This window comes from Aythya ferina, assembly GCF_964211825.1.
Source record: "Aythya ferina genome assembly, chromosome: 10".
Lineage (NCBI taxonomy): Eukaryota > Metazoa > Chordata > Aves > Anseriformes > Anatidae > Aythya > Aythya ferina.
In genome coordinates, this window is record NC_140306.1 from 667,929 (window position 1) to 680,317 (window position 12,389).

General features: G+C 42.2%; 1 protein-coding gene across 2 annotated transcripts in view; it reads left to right on the forward strand.

Moving 5' to 3' along the window:
• The window catches only part of RAD18 (RAD18 E3 ubiquitin protein ligase), a 43,763-nt gene that overhangs the window by 6,814 nt on the left and 24,560 nt on the right, over positions 1-12,389 (forward strand). For both annotated transcript variants that reach the window (XM_084530972.1, XM_084530973.1), the window contains exons 5-9: positions 4,041-4,396; positions 6,588-6,687; positions 7,430-7,614; positions 9,527-9,603; positions 10,357-10,417. In XM_084530972.1, the coding sequence (XP_084387098.1) occupies positions 4,041-4,396; positions 6,588-6,687; positions 7,430-7,614; positions 9,527-9,603; positions 10,357-10,417 (779 nt within the window). The remainder of the gene's footprint in view (positions 1-4,040; positions 4,397-6,587; positions 6,688-7,429; positions 7,615-9,526; positions 9,604-10,356; positions 10,418-12,389) is intronic.

Below are 12,389 nucleotides of genomic sequence, written 5' to 3' on the forward strand. Positions count from 1 at the left end.
GTTCTGAAACACTGATGGATGTCCAGGAGTAATGCAGAAGGAATTTCAAGGGGAGGACAGCCCTAGTGCTACTAAAGGACAATTTCTATGTGAGTTTTTCCTAGGCAGATTTGCAACCCTATCTCTTCCTCTGAATTTATTTGTCTCGAAGCATTGGATGCCCGTCTACTTTCTCTGCTTTATAGCTTCTTTGGCAAGGGAGGAGTAAACTGCCCATAAAATGGGAACTGGGATCTTGATGGAAGAGGACGCTGAAAAATTCTGTGTGGGTCTTGCAGACTTGCAGAATAAAATTGTCACTCTCTGCCAGGCATGCTTTAGCATGCATGCTAAAATGGGTATGCTTTTACAATTCTGCCTAAATAACAGGAATTCCCTGCTCTAACCCACACCGTCCGTTAAGGAGGATGGATGAGAGAGGGATTTGTGTTGTGGTTACAACAGTGAATAGAAGGACATGCTAACAGCTCGGTTCATATTTCAGTCTTCAAAAGGTACTCATGCTCTTAAACCGAGGCTTGTCAGTTGTGACACATTTACTGATTCTTTGCCAGTACAGTAAAATTGTATCTGCTAAAACCTTCCTGAGCTGATAGCCTGTGTTAAATTTGTAAGAGCATATAGTAGATAATGAGGTAGAAGTAATCAGTAAAAACTGCATGCAGAATGCGAAGCATTCTAAAAATTGTGTTGTGTTGTCCTGACATTTACCAACCCAGTCAGTTTCTGGGTGAGCTGCCTGATGTGGAGATGGCAGACAGTGGGCTTTGCTGGTAATCTCACGCATTCTCCCGAGTCTCCTGTCCTTTCCTCTGTCATGACAAATGAATCTCCAAACGTGATTGTGCTCGCCAACTTTATGTGAACAGCACCTGTCAGAATTCATGTGAATAACAAGAAATTTGAGCAGTTCTGCCTTGGTGTTAAGGAAGGGGAGTGGAGGCTGGCAGGGTAAGGCCAGGCAGCCACCTGGGTGCTGGGTGTGCAGAGCCACTAGGTGTCATCCCGCACCGAGGGACAGCCTCACAGCCAGCCTGCCTGTGGCTTTTCCCTACCATTTTGAATTTAAGGCTGGCATGGTCTGTATTTTCCCACCAGAAGAGGCATAGAGACTTACTGTGTTTTGGCAAATGAGTTATCGCACTCAATGGAAAGAACTCGTGTTCTTTCCATTGATGCTGTACCAAAATCGGATCCCTTCGGAAGATTTCTTTAGGTCTTTATCCTTCACATCAAGGAATAATTCCGTAAGATTATTCATACAGCAGTGGTGTAATTAAAGCAACCTTTATTATTGACTTATTGCTAGGATAGGTTTTGTGTTTTTTGTGTTGTTTTTCTGTTTCCTCTCTCTCTGTTTTATACCAGGCCACGTTGCATTGAGAGGGCTGCTGCAGACACTGACGTTTGCTTAGAAGATTTCTCAGTTCTGGCTGCCTCCATGCAAGCATTAACTCGCTGCACACGAAGCAAGGTGGTCTTTTACCTGGGTAGCCCATCCTGCAGCTTCAGAGCCGCTCTCCCCGAGTGCTCTCGCTCGGCTGGCTCCCGAGCTGCCTGTGAAGCTGATCCTATGACAACAGTAGCTAGACCACTCTGTACTTGTGTCAGCTGGGGAATTAACCTCCCTAAAAGCTTCCAGTCCATATCTAGGCATGGGCAGACAGAACAACATAGTTGTGCTGCCACGCTTAATTGGGCTTGTTTGTACTGCAGAGAGTCAGCGTCTTGGGATGGCTGCGAATTGCTGCTGACAAACGTGGTCATTACATGCAGTAATCCAGGAAACTTCAACTCCAAGTCAGGCTTCTGAGTCCAGCTTGAATGTAACCACTGCAGAACGTTGTGTGCTGAGCTGACTCTGTTCAGTTATCAAAAACCTATCTTAAACTGGTAGAATTGTAGGGACACCCCGTGACTTTGTACCTGCTCAGAACATTTATATATACAGAAAACTATTAATTAGGTATTTTCAGACGTGATAAATCTTTACCTTAAAAGACTTAACAGTTTTCTAAGTAGTTACCTGGGGCTCAAACATCTTCAGCTGTAAAATCTGAAAGCACAGCTGTACTTCAGACTTAGTATGGCTTCTGTGCCATCGTGAAAGTGCAGCGAGAAACAGTGTAATGGCAGTGTGCATTCTGTAGGTGCATCACTCACAGTCTCTTACTTTTTTCTTTTTTTTCTTTTTTTTCCAGAAAATGAATAGTAAGTAGAATTAGGTCAACTCTTATTTATTCTTTTTGAGTCAAAAACTTTGCAGGCTGAGAATGTAGACCTGTGTGTTTTAGGGGCAATCCCTTCTGTTCTGCAAACATTATGGGAACAGTGTGTTCTCACTGGGCTGCAACGCGCGGTTCGAGCTCCTTTCTCTTCAGCTCATTGCACTGGGTAAGCGTGGGGATGTCCTGAAACAGCTGATACCTGGTCAGGTGTCTCATGCCATATGTGTGGTGGAACAGGAAGGTGATACAGATATATACGGGGAAGTCATATGGTTTGGGGGCTTGGGGGGGCACAGGAATGAAGCTCAACTCCCACAGCTGTTTCTTTCCAGGGGCTTTGACACCTCAGATGGAGTGAATTGTCAAAATCAAGGCGGTAAGGTCATGGCATTTCATTAGAGAGCAAGTACTATTGCCTCTTTTTTTTTATTGTAGGACTTCTGACGGTGCAGTGGGCTGGGGCTTGGCGGGTGGTGGTGGTGAGAATGGCAGCAAGGCAGGAGGGAAGCTAGTAATGACCTGGGCAGCTGTGCTTGTGCTCAGCTTTGTGCTGTCTGTGCTTGGAGGCCTTGGCAAGTGCCTTGTGTGCAGGTTGCTGAGGGGGGATTGAGCAGGAAATTAGAGGGGATTAGGTTAACGATCGCACATGTGCTTTTGCTGGCTCTCTTTGGGTGGATGACATGGACTTCTTTGTGACCCTCGGGATGTGGAGGACTTGTCAAAGTGTCGGTGGGTAAGCACAGTGTATGTGGTTCGCATACTGTTGCTGTGGGTAGGGAAAGCCTTCCCTTCACCTGTGGTGATTCAGGAGTGAAAGTGAGCCCTGAGGTATGTGTGCAGTCTAGACAGCTGCAGCGCTATGCAGCCTGCGTGCCAAGAATGCGGGCTCTGGCTTCACTTGGCTTGGATTGATCCGTGTAAAATGCGTGGCAAAATAAACACAACTCTGCAAAAAAAAACGGGGGAAGTAGGAGTAAAAATGCCTTTGAGACCTTTTTCAGTTGTTTGAGTAGGACAACAGACTTTGTAATTCTTTGCATCAGCCCAAAGCTAGGAGCACTGACGAGACAGGCAGAACAAGCCTTCTCCTCCCGTGTTCCTACTGATAAAACTCGAGTGTATTTATTTGAGAAGAATCTTCTGTTTAACTGGCATCTTTACGTTTGCTAGCCCTGAGGAAGGCAGCGAGTGAGGTGGAGGAAAGCCACACATTCAGGAGCAGTCGGCGTGATGCTGGAGATGGAAGCGGGCTGTCTCGGTTCTCCCTGTACTTTAAATGAGAAAAGAGTGGAGACTTTGTGCCCTTTGGCTGTTCAGCACTGGAGTGTGTAACAAGGACTAGCTGAGGTTACCCGACACTCAGCCTCAAGGGCTGACAGCCGTGTGGTCAGTGGGATTCTGTTGGGCTGGGAGCTCTGCTCCTAGAGAGCATGGGAACACTCCCTGGTAGGCCCCGTGGTTTCAGGAGCCACGGTTAGCTGTGATCTTCAGGAAGGGAGGAAAACTTTGTTCTTTGTTGCAGTCCGTGTGATGTGTTGACACTTGTTTTGTTACGTTTGCAAAACGTTATTTATTTTGTTTGAAAGTAGGGAAAATATTTTTTTATATCCTGCTAAGCGTGGCAGTGCTGAACTGTGGGGCTCCTGGTTTGCGTGGGCGAGATGAGTCCCAAGTGCTGCATGTTAGCAACTGGACAGTGGGGAAGGAATGGAGGAAAACTCCAGCTGTTTTCCTTCTGTTTTCTTCTCAAAGGAGAAGCTAGCAATGCTGTTAGATGTAGCTAACTGCACGTTGTCTTTTGGATACTTCTAGGCAACAGCTGGTCCAGTTGGTCTTGGATACACCACTGATTTCATCTCCATTGGCCTGTAGCAGGCATTCAACTGGCAAAAGCCACGCTAGGACTCCTGCGTCTTGGCCAGTTTTAAAAGAAGAGGTGCCAGTGATTGACAGTTTCTTGAGAAAGGAAGATGTTTGCACCCTGACAAAGACAGATGGTCTGGCAGAAACAGATCTGAAGGTTTGCAAAACTGAGAAACAGCATAACCTCTGTAACAGCTCTGCAGAGGCTGGTGGCAAAGACAACGAAGTGGGATCACAAGAGAGTCCTGAATGCACCAAAAACCGTGAGAAACCTTCTACGTCAGTGGTAAAAGTAGTCAACAAAGGTGAGGGGATTAATTTTTATTTTGTTCTGCTCACTTCCCCAAGTCCGTAGCTGCAGCTGGCTGCGTGCATTAAAGCAGCATCAGTCTATGGCATGCATCTCGTTTCTGCGTTGTCCTGATCTGCACTTAAAGCACGGGCGTGCTCAGATGCTTCCTGCTTTGCTGGACTGATTCGTTCAGATTACTGCTACACGCATATTCTTGATGAGGGAGTTTGGGCTGATGTCAAGTAATTAAAATGAGTTTGACTCTTATAGATTCCTTTGTATTGTGTAACAACTCTTTTAAAAACAAACAGAAAAGTTGCACAATAGATTTATTGAGTAAAAAGTGAAGTCATTTTCTCTTTTTCTTCAATTTGATGAGCAGGCAGACAACGTTGATAGTTGTTGTTCTCTTATATCCTCTGCAACCATAAGCAAGGTATTTTACAATTTGTTTGTTACTTGAGGGGTACACCCCCAATCAAAATGATCCTGGTTTCAGTTCTGTTAATGTTCCTATCCATACATTTTTCAGAAGAAAGTAATCCACTTTATTCTCCTGTAATTGTAGATTAATTTATTGAAGCATGGAAATGTCCATTTATACTAATCAACTGCAGAGAAATGACAGTATCTTCTTAATTTTGACATCACAGCAGGCATCTTATTTAATTAAAAGTCTAATAAGATCATAGAATATCCTGTGTTGGAAGGGACCAGCTTGGAGTTGGTTGGAGTAAAATTTTGAGACTCAATAGTTCATGTTTATATGTTCTTCTGTTTAACAATTTATTTGACTGAAGCTTGGGAGTTCATATGTATTCACTAGCTGGGTAGAATGTAATACTGCCAGAAGAGTGGCCATATGAAAATGGTATCAGCCTGGCCAGAAGGTATGTTTTCTGGTTTTATTAATCAGATTTGCTCACATTAGGAATTTCAAACTAATACGAAATTTTAGCTCTCATTTATTCATGAGCAACTGAAATTTTCACTTGCTGACCATTTTACGACCTTATTAAATGCTCAGGTATGCATTACATTGAAATTCCTTCAACAAATGCAAAGTAGTTGGTCACAGAATATAAATGAGTGATTCAAAACGAGGCAGTGCTGAAGTTCTTGTAGTAACTATTAATTGTTGTGTTAAGAATTGAAGTGTAAAATTCCAATACAATACTTACGAGTAGTCTATTATTTTGTTAACCGTGCCAGTTAATTGTTGTAAGTCAGGGACTGTAAAGCAGAGTTACCAGATAGCTCTGAATTCACACATTTCAGTGTTTATACTAGGTTGTGTTTTGCTTCTTTTTAAAAATCCAGATTGATTGTCTTCATACTAATACAGACAATAATGGTTAGAGAATCTGTCTCAGGGTGTTCGTTTAAAGTTACCCTTTCGTTTTTTTTTAAAGAATGTACAGAATGCAATTGCAAAAGACAAATACTTCAAGTCTGTGTTTTGACTGTCATTATAGGTGGCCTTCACAAGTACTTCTTGCAAATATGATGCAAGAAGAATTCGGACATGGGTGGGGTCAGTTACAGGGCAGTTGTGAGTGAGTGAAAGTCACAAAATTGAGTTATAGGCACTTCACAAAGAAAGGGGGGTGGACTATGAAGCGTGGTCGGATCACAGAATTCCTGTGAGGTTAACTAACTCATGTGTTGATGTGAGCTCTGAGACCCACGGATTTGAAATATGGAAACACAATGTTAATATGAACAAATTTTGGCTATACTGCTCTATCAAAATACAACAACCTCTTAAATACAGGAGTGAAATACTGCAAAAATGAAAGGGATTATCACAGAACTAAGCCTATGTTTATATTGGCAGTGCTAGGTTAATGATTGGACTTGATCTCAGTGGTCTTTTCCAACCTAAATGATTCTATGATTCTGTATTAGTCCTTAGGGTTCCTTGTAGCATGCATGTTCTAGATTTTTACTACAGTTTTAATTCTCTTTGATTGCAGGGAGAAAGATGAGATGCATTCTGATATTACACAGAAAGGGGAATAACTTCTTGAGAGTGAAAATGAGTGCTAGAAGTGAAGGTTCTGGACAAATGTGCCAAAACTTTTTTCAGAAACCTGGAATTCTGTGCTTGTATTTTATTACGTCAACAGTTAGTTTTTCTTATGAAAATACCTGATTTTTGTTGTAATATACATGCTAGTAAAACCATTCTCCCTTGCTTTCAGTGGAGTGTCCTGTTTGTGGGGTTGCTATTCCAGATGAAAATATAAACAAACATCTAGATAGCTGCTTGACCAGAGAAGAGAAGAAGGACCGCCTTAGAAGGTAAGAAACACCTCAGAACTTTTTGTGTGCATATGGCTATTGTTCTGCACTGAAATAAGAAACATTAGTTCATGGGTTGTAATAATATAGTGGATTGTGCTTGTTTCTTGATTACCTGTAGCATATGCCAATGTAAAATCACTCTATTGCTCATCTGAGAGTTGTGTCTTTATTGAGGCCATTTTCATAGAAAGCTGAAAAAATCTCATAATCAACTTTGGGGTTGCAGTTTTAATGCTTTTAAAACTTCCCCAACTAATTTGTGTAGGACATGGCAGTATTTGTCTGGAAAGTCTTTGTGTTTCAGCAGTCTGAATGCAGCACACATCCTTCGGAAACCAGACTGAACATCAGCTTCATCCTAATGAAGATGAGCAATACTGAGTTTGCTGATGTGATTTGAAGCCCTTGCTGTCAATATTAAAAATGGAGCTGCAGTACTTGTTACTTGGGAAGTGGCGTTTGTGCAGTTCCCTAAAGGAAATCAGACGAAACCTCTTGCTTTTTGTATGTTTGAAATGTTCTTTGTGCTAGATGAAAAAGTGCTCTGTCTTCCTAGAGCTATTGCTGTTGCATTAGTCAGACGTTGTGTGATGTGCCGTACGTCGCTCATGGCTGAAATCATTCCTTCAGCTATTCCTTACCCAAAGTGGGTGAAATGCCCTGTAAAAATGCAAGTCAGTATTTGTGTTCTTCCTAGAAGTATTAATTAAAAAATGTTTGTTTCCTCTTCCTTTTGCAGTTCTACTCAGAAAAGGAAACCTATGCCTAAAGTTGTTTACAACTTGCTCTCTGATCGTGAGTTGAAGAAGAAACTAAAGGAACACGGACTGTCTGCCCATGGGACCCGGCAACAGCTCATTAAAAGACACCAGGAATTTGTGCACATGTATAATGCTCAGTGTGATTCTCTAAATCCCAAATCTGGTAAGTTAGAAATTCTAGGAATGTTTTTATCATTACAAACTTTTTGTATGCGTTTCTCTTTCTTTTAGCTCACAGGGTAGGAATAGGCTGGTTTAAATATTTGGAATGATTGTAAGATCCTGATTTTTGAAATCATGAATTAACTTGCCAGCTCTGGGCTTGGCGTGTAGGAGCAAGCGTATGAGAAAAGCAACCTTTCAATCAACACTATTTGATTTTTCATTTTGCTCCTCTAAACATTTTAAGAGCTTGAATAAGAACTAAAGAAAGGGCAAGTCTGTAAGTGACTTAGGTGCCAAGCACCACCACTTGGTTTGCACCATGAAAATAAATATTGGTGTGTCTGAAAATTGTTTTCCAGGACTTCGGGAAATCTCTGTGACGAGAACCAGCGCATACAATTAAGATTGCGTTTGATTTCGGCAAGTTTTGGTTTTATATTTGATTTCAGCAAGACTTAGCAGGGACAGGGTCTTAGCAAGTTTATGCCTGCAAGAACAGCACTTGTATCAAATTTCAATGTCAGCGATTTGTGCTGGTCTGGCAGTGCAGCTCAGTCCCCTCAGAGCCCCTTCCTGAGTGTCCCCAGAGGCAGGAGAAGACGAGTGGCTGCAGTAGGTGCTGGAGGTCGGCAGCCCCTGGCAGGCAGGCCGGCAGGAATCGAGCAGCCCTGACGCCAGTGAGGAATGGAACAGACTGCTTGGTGCTGCTGCTGCGGTGCTGGGCTTGGGGTGAAGGAAGGGAGGCACGACCTGGCTCGTGCTGCTGCTCCTGTGCAGCCGGCAGCCACGGGAGGTGGGTGCTGCCCTGGCTGGAGCCTCCTGCCTCTGCTGGAGATCAGCTCTGGCAGCCTCATGATGTGCTGGGTGTTGCCCTTCTTGGAGTGATTCTTCACTTGATGCTCACGATGAAGCAGCAGGGAGCCCCTGTCTGTGTAGCTCATCCAAGCTAGCTAAATGAAGTTACACGGTGTGTTGCACTGTGCCTTAGCTAGGATCCTCTAACTAAGGCAAAGCTCTCATTGAGATCTGCCTCCATACCTATTTATGAAGGGTGAATTATTAAACTAGCACTTAGGATGCAGACATGCATTTTTGATGGTAGCAGTGAACCTAAGGTCACTGTAAAATACAAAGCATAGATGCCAAATTCCTGGATTTTGCTTAAACCAGTTTTGAACAGGTTTTACTCCTTCGCGGCATAATCAGCTTCTTGTTCTCTGCCAGCTTTACTCTCTAGTGGAAGTGTTTGTTTTAATAATCTGCGTAGCTACCTAGTAGCTCTGTGAAAATGATTAAGTGCAGAAATGTTTGTAAAAGTAAACGTCAAAATAAGCCATGCAGACAGTGTTGTGTAATGTTTATATTCTTTTGAGGTGTCTGACCTAATGGTTTGGGTAGGCTGTAATTCATACTTAGTCTATGGGCTTTGAGTATAAGCCTGCAGACAGATTTTTGTTGCCTTGGAAGGTACTCCTTGGAGATAAAAATAAGATAAGCAGTATATTTCATCATTTTCTGCTTAAGGATAGATTATAAATTGGAAGCTTTTTATAAAGATGTGCCTGTATGCCACAGATAGTGTACAGTGTGGTAGAGAAAGATTCAAATATGATTTGAAAAGACTACACTTTGCTGTGACTTTGGTACGGAGGAAACGTGAGCACGAGGGCCGAGGAGCTGCAGGAGGCAGCTGCCAGAAGCGCTGCCCAGCGCTCGGCACTGGCAAATGTCCCGAGTGCTGGTGTGAAACCTGTCGGCTTGTATGTGCTTGGGATCTGAGCCCGAGTTTCACTGTTGGAAAGCTAAGGCGGGTTTGTCTCTGTGATTTAAGTTAACAGTAGTTTCATTTAGTGTCGGGAACACTCTAACAGCTCCTGTTTTAACGATCTGTTTCTTGTGTTTTCAAACAGTTGCAGAGATTGCTAAAGAGCTGGAAAAGAATGAGAAGATTCGGGTTCAGCTTGAAGTTAATAAAGCTGGTGAAAGTGTAAGCTAATTATCCTCATTCCCAGGTGGGGGGTGGATAGGAGAAATCGTAGTGTGGGCACTGAGCACGTTTGCCTGTCATGTTACTGTGGCAGCTCCCAGGTTCCCCAACTGCGTGTTGGACTTTGCATGTACCATCTTCTAATCACGACTTTCTCATATCGGTCTTTTGTCACGGGCAGTTCTTAGTGTACTGCTGATGTCCCTATGGCCAAACCACTTAAGTAAGACCTTTTTTTTTTTTTTTGATTACAATGAAGATTCTTGAGAAATGTTCCTCTTGGTCATATTGGAAGATTTTGACCCTCCATGGTAGTGCGGGGAATATTTTGCTTCCTAGAATTCTCTAGGATTTATCTAACAAATTCCTTGTTTCCATATTAGCAATAGTGCCTGTTCTTTTCCCATGACATATGATACTTTTGTGACTTTTGGTGCACATTTATTGCACAGTATTAGGAAGTACTTTTTGGCCCACACACGCTGGATGTTACGTGGGGCAGTTTGGCTTCGTGTCGTTGTCTTTGTGAAAGCAAAGCAAGACAGCATGTATACGTACTTTAAATGTATAGTACTTTATATATTTATATATTTGTGTATTACTTTATATTACATCACTGCAGATGAGGTAGTAAGAACTAGTGGGCGGGGGAATGAATGGCTGAGCCTTCGTCCACTTAAGTCTGTAGTTTTAAAGTTTGCAGCTTTATCAGCTTTTTCTCTTTGTAAATAAACATTCATGTGCTTTCCGTAGAGCTTGACCTTTACAAAGGATCAGACAGAGGAAGAAATAGACAAGATCCACTCTGGATATCGTAAGTAATATGCAAGTTTCACTTCATTTTCCTCATTAAGTCATCTTTTTTTTTTTCCCTCTGTGCTAAAACACACACATGGACACACACCTGTTTATTCCCCATGCCCCTCAGTTTAATAGATGAAAGCTGAAAGTTCTCTTATTTGGGCTGAAATTTCCTCTTTGAAACAGTCTCTGTTAAGAGAGAAAGCTCACTGTCAGGCGGGGGTAAAATTGAGGGGGAAGCCTCCTTGAGACACCTCCATTTATGCCCTTTCTGCTTACCTTCTGGTCCTCCTCGGTGTTCGCTGGATATAAAGAGCAGCAGAGTTTTCCTGTCAGCCTCCCTGGATGCACAATGCACAGTTGTGTGGTTTCTCTGGGAACCCGTGGGCAGCGTAAGGAGCAGAACTCTGGAAGGACTCCCTGAGACCCAAGCAGTGCTGGGCATGTGGGCGGCAGAGTCCTGTTGCTGCCCAGGCTGCTGAGGAGTTCTGTTTCAGTTTCCTGCTCGGTGTAAGAGTCTGTGTGATTCTTAAAACCCAGGTTTTGAAATACAGAAAAGCAGTTGTGACTGCAGGGAAAGCTGATTATGCTTTGCTTGAGAGATTTCACCCTTGTTTGTGCTGGGCTTTGTGTTTTGCCTCTCTGTGGAACCATCTAACTGACTAACCATCTTTATTTGTGGTTATTTCAGAAGCAAAGACTCTTGTGAGATTTAGGTTGCAAGACTTGCATCCTGTTTTGGTAATTCATTGCTGAAATTGCTCATGTAAACTGATTTTTACAGGTGATTTGTGTGTTTGTACATCAGGGTTTAAATAGCATTAATTCATTCGTAGCTCCCTAATGTTGTTATATTATTTGCAGTTTCTTTCCTGCTGTTACCCACTCATTTCACTTCACCTGCACTGTGCTTGTACTCTCAAACATGGTGGTTAACCAAGGAACACTCAAACAATATTCAGTGAACGTTAAGCTTCTCATCTTTTGGCCATGGAGGAGCAAAGCACTGAAAGGACAACTTGTTCTGATTATACTTAAGGGTGTATTTAAATCTGCAATATGGTCACATTTCCTGTGTTTCCTTGTGTTGCTTCAGGCATATAAATTATTCCATAATGCAGCTAGATTTAGTCTTGTTGATTTTAGTTGGTTTTCTGCAAAGGCTAAATAAGGACCTAAATCTTTAGCAAACTTTTCCCTTGCTTTTTGCTGCTCTTCTTGAGAATATTTTCTTTCTAACTGTACAAACTGTTTGTGGTTTTGAATATGAAACATTCTCCGCTAATTCCAAGTAACTGGTTAATAATTACTCTCTTGCTGTGCAGAAGTCTCTAGCACTGTAATGCAAAAAAAACAAACCCCAAACAAAAACCCCAACCCAGCCAGTAACAAAAACCAGACAACTCCCTATTCCTACCACAACAAACAAACAAAAAACCCCTACAAATCGATTAATTCCTCACCTAGGTATTTTTCCCTGTGAACCTTTGATAGCTCTCTAAAGACCAAACCCAAAGTTCAGTGACTTGGTCGACCCCCAGAGCAGAGCAAATGCCATGCAACTGACCATGCCCTGCTCATTCGGGTCGTATTGAACATGGTTTGGAAATTTATCACGATTAAGTGAATGAATTAGCCTCAGGAAGCTGAATTGAAAATCTAAAGTCTAAAATTATAAATTCATAGGAAGATGTGTTTTAAAAGTGGTAAAGCATGATGAACAAAGATGTAAATTTTAATTAATGTCAGCAAATTATTTCAAGTAAAAGCAATAGGGAAAATGTTAGCTTGAAAAAGAAGTTAAAATTAGAGGTCGGTTAGAGGTTAAAAGAACCTTCATCAAGTGCTTTTTTTGGTGTTGTCTTTTTGTTTTTCCTGAACTTCAAAAAGCTTTATTAGGCAATGAAGGGTGGTTTTTCCCCTTTTAATTTGCAACATGTATATCCTAAACCCCTAATTCACAGCTGAATTGCTGAATTAATTTA